Source organism: Eretmochelys imbricata, chromosome 5, assembly GCF_965152235.1.
Source record: "Eretmochelys imbricata isolate rEreImb1 chromosome 5, rEreImb1.hap1, whole genome shotgun sequence".
NCBI classification, from domain to species: Eukaryota; Metazoa; Chordata; order Testudines; family Cheloniidae; genus Eretmochelys; species Eretmochelys imbricata.
This window is the reverse complement of record NC_135576.1, coordinates 107,608,770-107,626,018: the sequence shown is the minus strand read 5'-3', so window position 1 is coordinate 107,626,018 and position 17,249 is coordinate 107,608,770. Positions and strand designations below refer to the sequence as shown.

Sequence of the window (17,249 nt, the reverse complement as noted above, 5' to 3'; positions counted from 1 at the left end):
GATAATTAAAGAGGAAATAAACTGCACACCACCTGAATACCTTCAGTGATTCATTGTGTTACAAGAAAACAAGCTGAAATGTGCTCAAAAATGCCATCTTGTACATCTTGATGGTACAAAGTGGTTGCATAATATACCACAACATCTTGTAGCAAGGTGAGGGTTGGGAAATTAGTGAAAGTCTATCAAGATAAGCACACGCTTGGTATTTCAGAGGTGATATACTGGTCCTGGAGTGTGATGAAAGAGGAGATTGGAGTTGAAGCAAATATATCAAAACAATTGACACTTTTTGTCCTTTATTTTAGGGCAGATCAGTTATTGGAATTTATAAAATACAGCAGAAGGAATAGATTCTATTGGATGTAGGTAAAAAAAACCCACCTCTTCAAACCACAGACTGGCCTGGGGTTGGTATACTATCATAATCATCTGAATACCGGTCATACTGGTCAGTGAGAAGAGGCTGATGCAATTCATCCTTGTTTTTCCTAGCATGCACAATACATGTAGCACCAGCAAAAATAATTGCAACCAGAACCAATGCAGTCACTATTGCAATAGTTATGATCTCTGTGACCTGCAGAGCCCGGCCTAGTGGAAAGGAAGCAGGAAGAGAGAGAGAGAAAAAAGTTAAGCCTCAAGAGATACAGCTGAAAATTAGACCAAATCTCAATATCCATCATTATTTAACAAAATGCTTTAGGTCAGGTCCGCTTCAGTGCCTGTCATTATAGACTTAAGATGGGCCCGAGCTACAAAGACATTTTTCTTGCAATCTGATTTATATAGGCAGACTCCTGGGCCCATGCAGAACCAACTGACCTTACTGGAATTCCATACAGGCAGAAACGTTTACTTGTGTGTGGATCAGGGCTAAAGTTTGACTCTAGATCAGAACTTCTTCAAAGCTTGGGGATGTCCAAATTTAGATGCTTGGTTCAGGCCCATCTCTGGTTATGATTAATTACATGCACAGGGTATAATAGTATGGTACAATGGTCCAAATATGAGTCCTTTAAAAGCCAGCTTTGGACAGGTAAACAACCTTTTGGATCAGTGTCAAATTAAAATTTCTGAAATTTGAAACCAACTTTGCTAAATGACCCACATACACCCAGACATACACAAAATGAAGAGAGGACGACATAATGAAGCTTTTAACTACTTACTTGGCCATTGAACATCATAACTGTAGCCCAGATTTTCTGGAGCAGGAACAAACATGTCATTATTGGTAACTGGGGGCCAGAAAGGCACCATGTTATACTGCCGATTATGTCCAATAGGGGCATTCTCCAGTGGGTATATTGAAATATCTAAATTGGAAAACAAGGTTTCATTTTAATAAAGAAATAAAAATGAAAGTGATTGAAATTCTATTCAGGGCATTCTGAGAACACTTGTCTAAAACAGGCAGAAAGGACAATATATTGAAGGCACGCTTCCTTTATTTCACAGTGGCACCAGAGATCAAAAAGGTATGTTTCAAGTGACTGAAGAACTGCATGAAACAAAGTATTATTCAAATGTACATTTTCAGAAGTGACTAGTGATTTTAGGGCCCAACTTTAGACAGGGCCTGATTTTGAGAAGGTGGCTGCTCAGCTCTGGCTTTAAAATCAGACCCTTTAAAATGTCTCAAGTTGGTACCCCAAGTTGCTAATCTCTTTGGAAAATGTAGGCCTATGTTTACAGAACTAATGATTGATTTCTTCCTGTGTACAAGAAGAGAGATGTGCATATAGATGGATCTCTGGGGCCATGATCTGGTCCTTTTACTACAGTAATGAAAAGTTCTGTTATGCCGTTTGATGTTACTATGAACGTTGAATGTTACTGTACAAGTTTGAAAGGCTAGCTGTTATAGCACAGTAACTGCAAAATCTTGCGCTGAATTTAAGTGGCTGGGGCTTTGAATTTGTCACTTGCTGCAATAGGATAGCAGTGCGTGATTGACATAGTCAAATTAAAAAAGGGTCAGTTGGAGTCAGTTTTTATAATTGGAGCAGGTTTTATTTTTCTCATTAGAGATGTCATGGGAAATGCTACAAGATCTTGTGGTAAATTATGTAACCACTCTGTACCATCAAGATGTAGAATAGCTTCCCTCAAAATATGTATGGAAAATTCTTTCTCCTTTCTTGGGAAGCAGCACAAAAAGGGCTCTGTTGTGTGGTTGCAACAGATCCCTGTGTAAGGAGTTGTGGAGGGTTGCATTGCCCCAAGTGAAGCACAATTTCCAATTTTGTGTAGACAAGGGTGAATGCACTCTGCACTGACCATTCGGGTGGCACAGATTTGTCTCTTGGTGCACTGGCCCCAGTCTTGTCTACTTTATTCTTACCCTTTCTGGCTCATTTGCTCCCTGAAGGGAGCAGGAGCAGCGATTGTAAATTGGCCCTTGCGTGAATCATGGAGGGTGGATGGGTTGTCTTTGCATGTCTTTCCTGAACATCCATGAAACAGCAGATCACAATGTAACTCCAAATGAGTAGCGGGGGTGTGCACTGAGGTATTCTTTGGGCAGACAAGAAGAAATTCTCCCTCCCAGGCCACAGAGTGACTGTGGAACCCCGAGGCTTCAATAGATTACGTGATTCATCTGCCTGAATTTTCTGAGATACAATGTATTTGCAAAGGTTTCTTTCCTGACCTGTGCCTGACTTACACCAACCACATTCTTTCACACACATAAAGGGTGGAGGCTCAATGTGTGGTAGGATTCCCTCCTTAATGAGCAGCTTTTACTAAAAAGATCCCAATGTTGTTGAAAGTGATTGACATTTATTCCACCTTCACATCCGAATTGCGGAGGGTACTCACTGTCCACCAAGAGCCAGCTGAGCTATTCTGAATCGGTAGCAACTTTGCTAAGATCAGAAAATAACAAACGCATCTCACCAGGATTATGTCTCCTTAGCCATTCATCAAAAACAGCATCAGTAAACGTGTGCAAGAAGACAAAAATAGGGTCGTTGGGAGATAAATGAGTTTGTCCCCCTGTTCCATTCAAAAACAGATGAGCCAAATTATGAAGGCTCCGAACTGCCGGATCATACTTCCCTGAAGGATCGCTGTATCCTGTGTATACAAATAAAGAGGAACACAGTGAAAATCCTAGTGAAAAGCTTGTTCAGAAGCAGCAATCTAGGCTGGATGCTATTTTCTCTGTTGCCTTGTTTAATATAATTGACTTGCTCCTTCTCTACCTATTGATATTTTAAATAGGTGGCTGCTCCACCCCCAAAAGTATGTCATTTTCAGATCAAAGTAATCTTCGCAAAAGAATGCTGTGAGTATGGAATGAGCTTGCTTCTGTGTCTCATGGGAGCAAAGTGGAATCTAGCACAACAGTGGCAAAAATAAAACATTTTCTAGCATGCCACTGAAACTATAGTTTTCAGCTCTAAATGGCTCCGGACATAATTGAAACCATCAATGCAGCCACTATCTGACACAAGTGTGACGATGCTACCATGTATCCTAATGGGCCAGCTGTTACTTCAGCTTTCCACATGTCTTTTACACATTGACTGCCAACACACTGACTTTGGAAAACTACCTTCTGGAGTAGTAGTCTCAGATTTCCCAGTGTAGATACCCTAGCACCATTAGCACTTAACATCTGAAAAATGTCATGTCAGAGGGTTTAAAATAAATCATAATGAAAATTCTTCCAACTTATAAATCTGGGGCAAATTTTTCAAACTTGGATGTATAAAAATCTGTCTTCAAATCCATCAGGTACTAGATAGTGGTGGCCAGTTTTTCCAGAGATGCTGAGCATCCACAGCTCTCAATCACTTCACATGTTCACCCAGATTCCAATGATGTATTCTTCAAGATAAACACAATGAGCCAGATCCTCAGCTATTGTAAAATGGCATAGCTTCACTGGAGTTAATGGAGCTAAAATGATTCATCCCAGCTGAGGATCTGGCCCATTATTTGGAAGTTAACTGTTCGGTAACCTATCATGGTTACTAGCCTTGTCTGAAACTAATTCTTTGGCATTTTACAAAGAAGAAGAGTTAAGTTGAGCAGAGACTGAAGCACATGGGGCCAATTTTCAGATGTACATGCCCAAATTCTTTTTTGTTTCATGCAATTTAGGTGCTTATGATTGAAAATTTCACTCTGAATTTGATTTATAGAGTTAAGATAGAAAGTGGTTTATATGGCCCAGTTGGGGTAACGATTGATAGAGCTCTGCAAATCTGTGGATATCCACTTTATATCCACAGATATCCACATCCACGGATGTAGGTGCGTATACAGATAACTGCAGACCATGTTTGTTGATCAGATGTGGATACAAATTTTGTATCCGTGCAGATCTCTAATGATTGATCTGTTCACTTGTTTATCCTGTGCATCAAGTTTGTTTGTTTACATTTATGGGAGATACTGCTGCCTGCTTCTTATTTACAATGTCCCCTGAAAGTAAGAACAGGCATTTGCATGGGACTTTTGTAGCTGGCATTGCAAGGCATTTATATGCCAGATAGGCTAAACATTCGTATGCCCCTTCATGCTTTGGCCACCATTCCAGAGGACATGCTTCCATGCTGATGATGCTTGTTAAAAATTAATGCTTTAATTCAATTTGTGACTGAACCCCTTGGAGGAAAATTGTATGTCTCCTGCTCCATGGTTTTACTAGCATTCTGCCATATATTTTGTGTTATGGTCATCTCAGATGACAACCCAGCATATGTTGTTTGATTTAAGAACACTTTCACTGCAGATTTGACAAAACAGAAAGAAGGCTCCAATATCAGATTTCTAAAGATAGCTAAAGCACTTGACACAAGGTTTAAGAATCTGAAGTTCCTTCCAAAATCTGAGAGGTATGAGTTGTGTCGCTTGATGTAAGAAGTCTTAAAAGAACAACATTAAAATGCAGAAACCACAGAACTCGAACCACCAAAAAAGAAAATCAACCTTTTGCTGGTTGCATCTGACTCAGATAATGAAAATGAACACGTGTTGGTTCACACTGTTTTGGATGGTTATCTAGCACAACCCATCATCAGCATGGACACATGTCCTATGGAATGGTGGTTGAAGCATGAAGGGACATATTAATCTTTAATGCATCTGACATGTAAATATCTTGCAATGCCGGCACCAACAGTGTCATGAGAATGCCTGTTCTCACTTTTAGGTGAAATTGGAAACAAGAAAGTGGGCAGCATTATCTCCTGGAAATGTAAACAAATTTATTTGTCTGACTGACCGACTGATCAAGAAGTAGGACTGAGTGGACTTGTAGGCTCTAAAGTTTTACGTTGTTTTATTTATGAATGTAGTTATTCTTTTGTACATAATTCTACACTTGTAAGTTCAACTTTCATGATAGAGATTGTATTACATACTTGTTTCAGGTGAATTGAAAAATATTATTTCTTTTTTATAGCACAAATATTTGTAATAAAAATAAATATAAAGTGAGCACTGTACACTTTGTGTTCTATGTTGTAATTGAAATCAATATATTTGAAAATGTAGGAAACATGCAAAAATATTTAAATAAATGGTATTCAACTATTTAACAGTGTGATTAATCATGTGACTAATCACAATTATTTTTTTTAATCGCGTGATTAATCACAATTAATGTTTTTGATTGTTTGACAACCCTAGTACTTTCTCAGGTCTCACGCTACCCTGATTTCCACCCAGGCCCACTGGGAACGCTGGGAGTCTTCCGGGGCAAAATGCCTCCTGGAGTTTCCAAGGAGTGAAACCTGTAGCAACTGTGTCAACCTTGAAGAGGGAGCTATTACAATCAGTGGGACCTGGACCCTGGATCATGACCCTGGATCCTCCCCATTGATTGACCAGCTTATATCACAAAGGCCAGCACCATCAGCAGCTCCACAGAGCTTTTGTGCCTCCTGTGCAAGGACTCTCTTTGTATCTGTGCAGGGGCTCAAAGGAAAGGTGAGGCTTCCCTGCACACACATACGGGTGGGTGTCAGACAGAGTCTGGTATTCTTCAGGGATCAGCCCCAAAGTTGTAACAGTTATTCACTACACTAAGCTAACAAAAGTAAAACAATTTAAATGGCCCATGTCCCATCACAGAGCCAATACTGCTGTTTAACACTGCAGGGAAAACTGGTGAGTGTAATGGGCTAGTCCCCTCACCCGTTTTGTTTTGGTTCCAGGCACTTTTAGTTGTGGTACTTGCCTTCTACTGTATTACGGAAACTGTCTGTTGAATTGGAATAGAAAGGAGGAGTGTCAAACAAACCAACTTCTAAACAAAGAGCAACATCCTGTGGTTCTGGGAGACGCTGAACCAGGGGCCGGGCAACATTTCCAGCAGGATTCCTTCGAATTGGACCACCTTCTGTGCCTGGGGGTTTGGGAGAAGAAAGAAAGGCATGATGAAGCAACATTCTGACAGAACAGTGGGCCAGATCCTTGGGATGGGCTAAACTTGACTTGATTCAGGATCCAATTTGGGGAGAGGGCAAAGACTATTCAAAGCCATCGATGTGCCCCCTAGGCCTGTGGGAAGTCGAGGGCCAGTGTATGTTAGAGTATTCAGTGTTGCTGTCACCTATACAAGCTGCAATGGCTCTTTAGGGCTGGGGATAGCTGGAGTGTAACACATTTTGTTCACACCCTCTTCCTGCTCCTGAAATCCCCCTTGCTTCATCAGGTCTGAGAGTTGGTTGGGAATCTTCAGCAGCCTAATAGAGTAGATTTCTGATTCCTTTGAACAAAGGGGCTGGGCCAGGAGTCAAGGATCTTGCTCAGTGTGCTTGTAAACCACTCAGTGTGGTGCTCTGTCCCCCTCTAGTGGTAGCTGGACCACAAAGGCTACAGTCTTGGCTAAGCAAATGCCTTTCTTTTTAATCTCAGGCAGTAGAAGCTCATGTATTAAGATCCAGGGATCTGAGGTTCAGTCCCTGCTATTGCCTACCCACCCTTGGGTACGGTTTGTTATGTGTTCTCCCCTTTAAACGTAGGTGTTATGAGCGTGGTTATCTGAGTGAGTTGGAAGATATCCAAAGCTAAGGAATGACTAGGTGGACACTACCACATTCAGGCACCAAAGGTAACAAAATGTATAAAACAGTATTAATTGTTCTTCCAGGAAGGATATACTTGTGGCTAACACATAAGAAAGGGAGGAAGAGTTCAGAATGAATTCTTCTGTTTCCCCTGGTCTGAACAAGCTTCCAAAGCAACTGCTTAACCCCTTTGTGCCTCAGTTTGCTTGTCTGTGAAACTGGGAGACAAACCCTTTCCTACCTCAGAAGGGTGTTGAGAGACTTCATTCATTAATGTTTGCAAAACACTCTGTCATCCTCTGATGGAAAGTGCATTTGAAAGCAAAGGATTGTGATTATTTACTATTATAGGACCGTTCACTCAAAAAAATCTGTCAGCAGACAAACTTACTGTTACAAATGGTTCCCAAGTTATCATAGTCTTCTAGGTTTTCACAGAGCACACGCCACTGGGAGAAGATGGAATTCTGACTTATAAGAGAGATGTCAAAATTGCTTCGAGCGCCCATCAAGTCATCTGTGCAAATATCGCAGGTGTTTCCACCAGTAGCAAAATTCCAATAGGGAAGTGCAAAAGAGGGATCCTGTAGCATCTCCTAACCAAGAGAACACTATGTTAATGTGTGCCTTCACTGGAACAATGTAACATTCATCATGAGAGGGATTTTCCAAAATGAGTTACGAGCAGTGGCATCAGTGACTCTCAATGAGACTTGTGATCCAAACTGATATAGGTACTTTGGGGAATCTCATCCTACATGTCCCCATTAACAAAATCAAAGTGCTATGTTCGATCAATTTAAAAAAACGCAGCCCCCCAACAGTCGTGTCCAAAAAATGTTTACCTGCTGTTGTTACAGGTAACCCCCTAGGATTACCATAACTGAAAGAGAATAAAGACAAATATTTCCCTTAATTTCTCAGTTTATGAACTTTGGGCCTTTGACAGCACTCAGAGTCAAATTGTTACATTGAGTCACTGAATTTTCTCATTAATAGCACTGCATATGTTATCTAATTTGATCCGTAGCTTGATGCTTTCCTGAAGTATTTTAGAAAGCAGCCCGATTATCTGTACTAAGAACCATAAGACATTACCGCTGTCCTATTTTTTCCAAATAATTCTATTTTAATATTAAATATACTTAAGGCTAATCAAACATGATAGCACTGGCTTTTGACAAGCAAAGCAAACATAAAAGCAAATTACCTTCAGTGAACTACAGGACTACAGAGTAGTGGGAAAGACGATAAGAGGTTTGCTCTTTCAGTGTTTGGGATTCAGTTCCATTTCTGATTAGAGATGGGCAACTGTGAAATTCACTAGGACACAATGACCATCAAATTAACTTCACTAATGACGTACTTTACTAACCTATACTAGATTAGTCTATTAACCCATTAAGGGCTAGGATTTTTCAAGGATTCCATATGCAGGAATCTTATTGACTTCAGGGGAATTTCTGGTTTCAAAGTGCGTTTAGCCTTTCTGGGGGTTTAACTTATTTTAATTTATTCTATCTTCCCCTTTACCTTTATTTTTTAAAAATAGGTGGTCTTTACTAATGAGATGTTCTATTCCACTTCAGGTAGGAATTGCCAGTAGACAGTCAGTCATTACCTAACTAGTAATGACCTCCAAGTTAGTCATTAATGCTTAGTTTGTGGATTGATAGTTAAATTACTTCAAACACCTGTCTATTTTGGCAACATTTCTCTCTCTCCTTAAATTAAGATATTTAATTTATCACATGTATTATAAATCCCTCTTACTGATACATAACACATAGGATTGGAGGATTGGAATGTACACAAGGAATGTTGAAGCTTTTAGTCTATTTCCTTCTGTCCTTCCATTCTAATGAACCCAAGAACATTATGTGAAGGCTTCAGAGATCTGCAATTAACTACACAAGACAGAATTACCTACAGCTAATCGACCAAATATTTTGCTAGAAATCAAAGACAAAATATAAATCACATACTGTCATGTGCATTCATTTAATCGTCTGTGAACTGCTCACAGAAAACTCAATTTGATTATTTCCCCCCTAGATTTTAAGAAATTATGTTTTTTCCACATGTGTATTTTTTTCACTCAGGAATTTTAATAAGACAGGCAACCATAAATTAAAAACCTGAAAAGAACTGGGAGGTGAAACATCTACGTACTCCTTATATTCTTAATGTGATTCTGTATATCTATGGTGCTCATATTCTGTTCCATGGACAAACAGTGAACCATGGATTTTCTTCCTCATATTGAAACATTTTGAGAATTAAGCACTGGGGAACTGAGTCACTGGGACGAGCGTTTGTCCATAAGCAGATCTTTCTTGCGCTTATGAAGTGGTCCACAGAATGAGGAAGATGGAGAACCACTGATTTATGTAATAGGATTTCCTGATTTGCTCTTTTCTCTAGCTGTTTGAGCTAATCACATGCCTAGGATTTGATTCTGATCTCACACTGCAAATCCATTGATTTTGTTGGAATTATTCCTGCTTTCGACTAGTGTGAGTCAAGAATCAGCCCCCACAATTTAGAAGTATCATTAACAATTGTGTTTATTGCATAAATTACAGAATTTAAAAGGAAATATATAGGGAATACTGCTGTTTTTTAAAGGAAGCTTTGAGAGAAATTTTATAGTTGTTAGACTGCTATAGTTGAAATAGTGTTTCTACTTTTTATATGCTCCTAGCAACCTAAAAACACCCTCAAATGATGTAATATGTCTGATAATACTGGAATTGAAATTGAGTAATGGAAACCATCTAGAAAGATCTGCAATGTATCTCTCTGCACTGGAATGTGCGGGAAGTCAGTCTGCTCTTTAACTGGGCAGCATGGAACATGAACAAAAACAATTTCAATATTAGTGCAAACTTCACCTGCATGTCTCTCTCCAGCTGCAGTAGATGATACCTATGCCAAGTGAGAAATGCTGGTCCTTCATGAGAGAAATCCACTCCTCCAAAACTTTGCTGCCCTGCACCAAGGAAAGTCTTTCTGACAGAGTAATAATGGGACCACACAAAGTAGTTATAAATGGACACATTTTCAAATTGTGGTGTGTTGCCATCAGGTCCCAGTATCTCCTCATGTCTCCTGGTGGCTATGACAATATCAGGATGTATTGTAGTCTTGGCTTGGTGTAGGGCATTGACAAAATTATTCCTTTCCTCCGCACTCAGGTCCAGAAGGTTCCTCCTGACTTTAAGGGATTAAACAGAAGTCAGTTATAAAGGTAGTGAATACCCACATCTCATTTCACAAGTTCAGAGTCTATTAGCCTTACTCATTATAAGTACCTCCTTTTTCCTCAAGCAGCCCGGTTGTTTTCATTGGGGCCACTGTGGAGGTAGGGTGCTACTCAACATGAGTAAGGGCAGGAGAATCTGACCCATGACTAGGATGAATGGACATGGTGGAAAAAGGATTTAGTGCTTTTGGAAGAGTTATCGCATACTTACTTATTAATTATTATTAATTATTATTATTTGTTTTTAGATTTGATAGCAGCTAGATATTTAAGGGTGAGTTCTTTGTCAGACACACTTCAAAGGTAAATCCAGTACACATTTTTTCATGGTATCACTTTAACATAAATAAGAGAGTGCTATATACCGGCCTTTACATTATAAAGTTTTGCCTCCTCATGTTGTATTATAACATTTTTAAAAGCCCATCATTTTGATTGAATCTGTGAGGCAGAACGAGGGAGCTTGAGAAGCAAAAGCCTGGATTATATCGCTGCTGAGAAGAATTTCACTATCTACTAGTGGGACAGAGTTCAAGTTACCTCTTGCGCCAGAGATAAAAGTTCCTCTATTTTCCAGCAAGCAGCCACCCATTTTAGTTATCACAACTATCCTGAATTCTAAAACAACTACATTTCTATACACAGTCAGTTGTGGACACAGTGGATGAAATCCTGTGCCCACTGAAGTCAATGGGAGTTTTCTCTTAGTCTTCAGTGGACTTCTGCCAGTAACTTCATATACAGAAAAGTGTGCTTTTGATTCTTATGAGTTTAACTGAAAACCTAAACACTTACACACACATCTCTATATATAAAATACCACACATACACACTAACACAGAGAAATAGGCTCTTTAGAAATGTTTAGACGTGGTACTGTATTGAGTTACATACATTACATTATTTGCACTTCAAAATGTTTGATCCAACAAACTATAATAGATATTTTGGAGCCAACAAAAATATATAATTCAAAATATATTATTCTATCAACCCATAATTTAAAATTATTTGTGGTATCGATGATGGATATGCAAACTATAACCAATAACTGTTTTAAAACTGATCATACAGCAGTTAATTTTACAATTCTAAACTCATGTTTATTTCATCAGGGCTGTGTGGGCCTGTTAAAAGTTTCTTTTTCTGTTACTTGTCACTTTCAGTAGTTGGTACAGGGCTAGAGCCAGATCAGCTGGCAAAAGCTGATATAACTCCCTTGTCTTCAGCAAGCCCTGATTAATGAGCATTAACTTTTGCTTTCCCGTTGCCTGTTCAGGCATAGAGTTTGAATAAGATTTTTGGGTCTCTTGTCCTTTAGTTAAGCTTGCTTTCAGGAATTCAACTGTAAAGATTTTTAATTTATAATCCTTATTTTAACCTTTGTTTTGGAGTGTACAGAGCACTTACCGTTACTTTCATGGTGAAAATAAAGAGAGTGGATTTTTTTTTGCAGTAGCCACTGCTCACTTATATTACAGATCTATCACATCTCACCCACTCTAGATAGAGTCCTTCATGGTGCCTAGGTAGAAACGCTTGTTTATGGTTCCTCACACATATATATTTTTACAGAATCCAACAATTTAAACATTAAAAAAATCCCATGACTAATAATTTTAAACCCGAAAAGTATTTACATAGTTCAGAAAGTTAAATAAGAGAAAATATTACTAAATTCTCTCTCCATTCTTACTCACCTATGCATTTCAAACCGACTGTTATTGACTATCAATATATTTAGGGCCTGATTGTCAGAAGTGCTGAGCACCTGCTTCTTCCTTTGGGGTTTGTGGGTGTTCAGCACTTCTGAAAATCCAAGGCATTATTGGCTCAATTGACAGCCCAGTTTAACAGTCCTGTTGCAATACAGATTTCTAAATAGGGTGTCAGGGATAGTTTACTCTGTAAAGGCGATAGGAAGCCAAATACACTTTACACTTAGCATTGGTGACCAGCAGAGTCTCTTCTCTATTTTCGATGCCCTTACCTGTGCGGATCTGCTGGTTACAGGCAGCTCCACTCCAGCCAGGTTGGCAAGACCCACAGTCATAACCGGAGAAGTTACCATTGCAGCTGCAGGTTCGATTGAAGAAGCGTAAGGGCCACTGCTCACGGTCATCTTGGCCATCATGCATGTACTGTGGGCCATGGGGCCGTGAGTCTGCTATCACTGGTACACACTGACCCCTTCCTGAAGATGAACCACAGCGATCTGTACCGGGCCCGAACTCCGGAGACAAATCCGGACAACACTCGCCACTTCTCAAGGAATCAACCGTAGCACATTGGCGCGGGAACTGAGCTCTAGCTTGGCTGAGCAGGGTAAGGAGTGGTGGCAAGAAGAAGCACAGCAGCATGGAGTGCTGCATAATAATAATCCAGGAGAGGTGGCAAGAAGAAGCCAGCAGCCAGCACACTCTGTTCTCTTCTGTCTTGTAAAGCACAAGCTACACTGAAGAAAAGAGAGAGAGGGAGGAGATAAGGTGATACAAAACTCCACACTGTCCCCTCAGTCTCAGATCCTCCACTCACAGACTTGAAGGTGCTTCCCAAACCTTAATTCTCATTGCATTCCTTCCAGACAGATATTCTTTCACTGTCACTAAATAATGTTAGGGACTAGCATCTTCAATCCAAGTATTTCTAATGGTCTTTGATTTACCTTCACCTTTTCTGAATTAATCTGATCTACCTCTCTTGTTCTGTATTTAGTATTTCCCTGCTCTTACTGTCTGCTCCATTGAAAAGTCTGTGATTAATAAGCTACGAAACCCATGGCCTCTGCCTTGTACCTTTTTGTTGTCTCTCTGAACTCCTCTTTGCTGAGCTTCTGTTTTGTCTCAATGTGTTCTACAGTTGCTCTTACCCTGAACTAAACAGCGGTAACTTCTTTCCTGTTTCTATCTGCTTTTTAATCCTGGCTCTGCCAACAGAGTTTGGCTTGGCCTTTCCAGCTCTCTTGTTCTAATCTGTTTCTACTTCAGTGAGTTTCCCCAGGCTTTAAGTATTTCAACAGCATATGATTTCTTTCATGCGGATATCCTTGTGATTTTACATGGTTTAGCAAAGGTCAGAGGCAAGTAATTGAAATCAAAACAGAGCACTAGTAGAGGCTTTTATTTTTAAGGAAGGTTCTTTGAAAACAGACTATTCTTTAGACAAAGAAAATGAGAAAGCTTGTGTTTAATGGTATTCCTTTAAATGCTAAGAATGACATTTTAAAGGGCAGGCCACAACAAAGGACACAGACATGTTACTTACACAGCAAAAGGCTGTAATTTCACACAATGAATAGCAAGCAAATAGTTCATGTTCAGCTAATCGTTAAACCTGCTGAGCCACCCTGGTCCCACTGTAGGGAAGACAGAGCCACTTTTTCTAGGTAATACTCCTCTCCCTGTGAAATCCAATCACTGTCATTCAATGCAGCACCAAGGCCTCATCCTCAGGTTAGGTTCAGTCAAGTAGCAAGAAGTGACCCATAACTCATCCTAGCATGTCTCTGATTGTTGATGGATAGAGAACTCTCATAGCTCAACTTTATGCAATTTTGAGCAATCAGTCATGGTGTATCTCATTTGTTGAAAATTAGTTTTATGCTAAAGTTGCTTCAAGATCAGTCCTGCCAGCATGGGACATATCCTGAGATCCTTCCATAATATTTACTCAGTACTTCTCAGGTAAATTTCCCTTTGACCAAAACTGACTTTACTCAGTCATCCCCTCTCTTCCGAATCCCCTCCTCACCCACCCCTGTTGTCAGGAAGAGGACAGCCTGCGGCAAGATGGGAAGTTCTGACAGGAAATGGCATCAAGATAACATGTAACATTTTCTGGGAAACATTTCAAAGGTGGTGTACCTGATAGATAGCAGAAACTGCTGCCCCATCCCTTCTTCCCTCCTGTGGATATGCAAGCCTCAGGATGAGAGCTCATTTACTGAAACTATTGTTCCTATCACTGCCAGGTAAGTGTGGATATTCCCAATAAGCCTTAAGCCTATGAGTCATATGACCCAGTCAAGACCCATGAACTCTTACTCAATTAACTGTGACCCTCAAGTGCTCCTCTGCATTCTGCCATTTGCAGCAGACCAGTGCCAATTACTAACATTACAAGGGCTTCCATTATGTTCTCTCCTTTTCCACCTTGCTCACTCCCTATCTTCTCCCTTCTAATCTATCTGCTTTTTTTTAAATCAATCCTGCAACCCTAACTCCTGAAATCCTAAATCTTGCTCCCTCAAAACAGTGCACAGAAGTACTACTTTATGTATTTTGGCTGAAGGTGTCTTCCCCCTATGCTGGCAGGCACAGGGTAGAACTTTTCTACAGCCGCTCCACGTGTGGATTTTGGTCAGCGGATTTATGTGCATTTCATGTTCCCAAATCTCCCCTCTGCAGACCTGATACAGAGATTGTAGCAGAGCTGCATTCTGTGGTACACCCAAAACACACACAGTTACCTTTCATAAACATAAATTGGTTAGTCTCTAAGGTGCCACAAGTACTCCTTTTCTTTTTGCGAATACAGACTAACACGGCTGCTACTCTGAAACCTCTGGTACTGTTGCTCTTGGATCCTCCTACTGCCCTTCTGGGTTTGGAGGATTTGGCCCTAGAGATTATACTAACGCACTACCTTTGAGTTTCACATGTAGTTTTACTAGAACAATTTTTATATTGTAACGTCATTCAAGTGTAGGAATACACTTGGGGCATGCACTTGTGCGTGTATTTTCACATATGGATTTTGGGTCTCAATTCAAAAGTAGCTGACTCACTGATTAAATCGATCTTCCTCTTCTACAGGCGTATTGTCATTGGATTCATCATTGATTGTTTCTTCTGTTTCGCTGTCTTCGCTGCTCTCAGTTGCGATAGTGGGGAAAAAGGGTAGAGGAGGTGATCCAAGTTGTTTAGCTGGAGTTTTATGTGTGGTCCTTAATGAACACGTTAATCAAATTTTTCCTCATAAAGTTAACATACAAAGTGTCACCCATATTCAAACCCTGGACATATTTTTTTATCATTTTCTTCATTAATCAGAACCCCATGGGTAAGTTGCTGGGAGCATGAGCATCCTCGGCTGATTCAGAGGCTGCTACTGTGTTAGATAAGAAAGGAGGAGGAAGAGGTGGAATGGCGCATGACTTCGCCCTGTGGTTACATGGCAATTCACCCCAGAAAAAAAGTAGATGGCATTGGTGTTGCCTTGCCACCCTATCTTAGGGTTTCTGCTGGTAAGAGGGCAACACTGGTTTATGCCAGTCCAGATTGGCATAGAAACCTTCTGGTTGCATGCCTATTGCTCTTGTATGGCTGTGATGCATCCTCCCAAACCGCCAGCTATGGTGCCTTCACAGCCAGTGCTGCTCATTCTTTGGTATATAGAGTTTCTGGCTTGGGGCATCTGGTATGAAGTTTGGGCAATTTGGGGCCCTTTTTCTTTTTATGCTTTTTATTTTTCTTTTAAAAGCATTTTAAAGGAAATCTTGGTGATTATGAAGTTTAAAAAACACTAAGCTAGAATAATGTCTCTGATTGTAACAACTTTAGTTTTGATCAAATATTTGGATGTAAATAACTTGAAAATGGTTTCCTTCAGTATTAAAAGTACAGTACGTATTACTGGAGGCCAAGGAGCTTTACTTTCAGGAAGTAGTATAATATTCTTACGAAGGTTGAACAAACTATGTCTCATATGTCTGGAGAGGCCAAGGTGGCAGCAAGGGTGCCATTCAGTATGTTTCCCAGTACCTTTTTGGTTTAAAAACACGTTGTTGGTTCTGCATATTTTTATTTTTTTTAATTGTTGCTTACCTGCTTTCTTGCCTGCCTGGAACTGAAAGTGATGAAATATCATGAGCAAGGCTGTGTCCCCAAGAAATCAAGCCTATTTTTTTCAGACTAAATATATATACAGGAGGATGGAAAAAAACTTCTGGGTGTTTGTGAAATGAACCAAACTTCAGACCCATTTGATAATCTCCTGTTACCAAAGCTTACCATGATTAATGACCCATCTGTTCCTGAAGCAATGTGAGGCCATTTCCAGAAACAGCATTGCTTTTGAGTTTCAAATGGAGCACAGTTTCCTGAAATGCTGACACAGGGATTTAAGGCACAGACAAGCCAGTGACAGCCATAAGAGTTTTCAAATGACTTTAATGTGTCATATGCATTTACAAATATGTTTCAGGCTCCCATCTTGACAGCCCCAATATTTTAAAAGCTCATCACGCTCTTTTATTCTCTCAGTTTCCACGTTTTTCTTTAGCTACTTTTGAAGGCATTTCACATGAACTGTGGAAGTCAAGAAAAAAAATGTGACACCTCTGGCTATTCACAACACAGAAGGAGTTTTTCGCATGCAACACAATGGCTAGTATTCATCGATGCCAGTACTTGACAGCATAATTATATAATCTCCTGTCACATGCTTCTACGCCATTAGGGAAATACGCTTGTCACTGAGGTCATGGATCCTGTGATTTTGTTGTTGTTGTCTTATTTTATAAAAATTGGCACTTCTTCCCTGATGTGAAGCTATTTGCCAGAGGAGTGCTGCTTCTGCTTCACTTTTCTTCATCTCTGCCTTTTTTCTGTTTGTTTACGTCCATATTTCTTTTTCTGATTCTTTTGACCTCATTCCTCCTTCTGCTTGTACTTTTAGTACTCCATCTTCGTATTCTAAAGTCATTTTCTGCGTTCCTCAAGATCATAAGACCTTTCTTTTGAACCCAGGTTGTTTCTCCACGTTCTCTCTGAAAGGCTCCAGAAACTCTTCTTTCTGCTTCCAAACCATATTGGGTGTGTGTTTAACTGGCCATTCTGAATCTTTATCCCATCTTTCACTCCTGTAGATCTGGGACCTAAGGTCCCTCCTTCCCTAAACAGGGCCTGATTCTCATCTCATTAACACCATAGTTAAGAGTGACAGCTGAAATA

The 17,249-nt window shown here is 40.0% G+C and overlaps 1 protein-coding gene across 1 annotated transcript; it reads right to left on the bottom strand.

The window, feature by feature from the left end:
• Window positions 1-388: 388 nt before the first annotated feature.
• TYRP1 (tyrosinase related protein 1) lies at window positions 389-12,668 on the bottom strand. The gene is made up of 7 exons (XM_077816431.1): window positions 12,287-12,668; window positions 9,926-10,248; window positions 7,423-7,627; window positions 6,200-6,367; window positions 2,905-3,084; window positions 1,173-1,319; window positions 389-594 (listed from the first exon to the last, which is right to left on the bottom strand). Exons 1-7 carry the CDS (start codon window positions 12,666-12,668, stop codon window positions 389-391), a joined length of 1,611 nt encoding a protein of 536 aa, XP_077672557.1.
• Window positions 12,669-17,249: the final 4,581 nt, after the last annotated feature.

What these genes read in the sequence shown, in the direction of transcription:
- TYRP1 (XM_077816431.1), bottom strand. Translation starts at nt 12,668, where the DNA reads ATGCAGCACTCCATGCTGCTGTGCTTCTTCTTGCCACCACTCCTTACC. An exon ending in AGCTGGAGAGAGACATGCAG is followed by an intron (nt 7,628 to 9,925) that starts GTGAAGTTTGCA and finishes TCTCTTGGTTAG; the next exon opens with GAGATGCTACAGGATCCCTC. An exon ending in GCTAAGGAGACATAATCCTG is followed by an intron (nt 1,320 to 2,904) that starts GTGAGATGCGTT and finishes TTTCCAATTTAG; the next exon opens with ATATTTCAATATACCCACTG.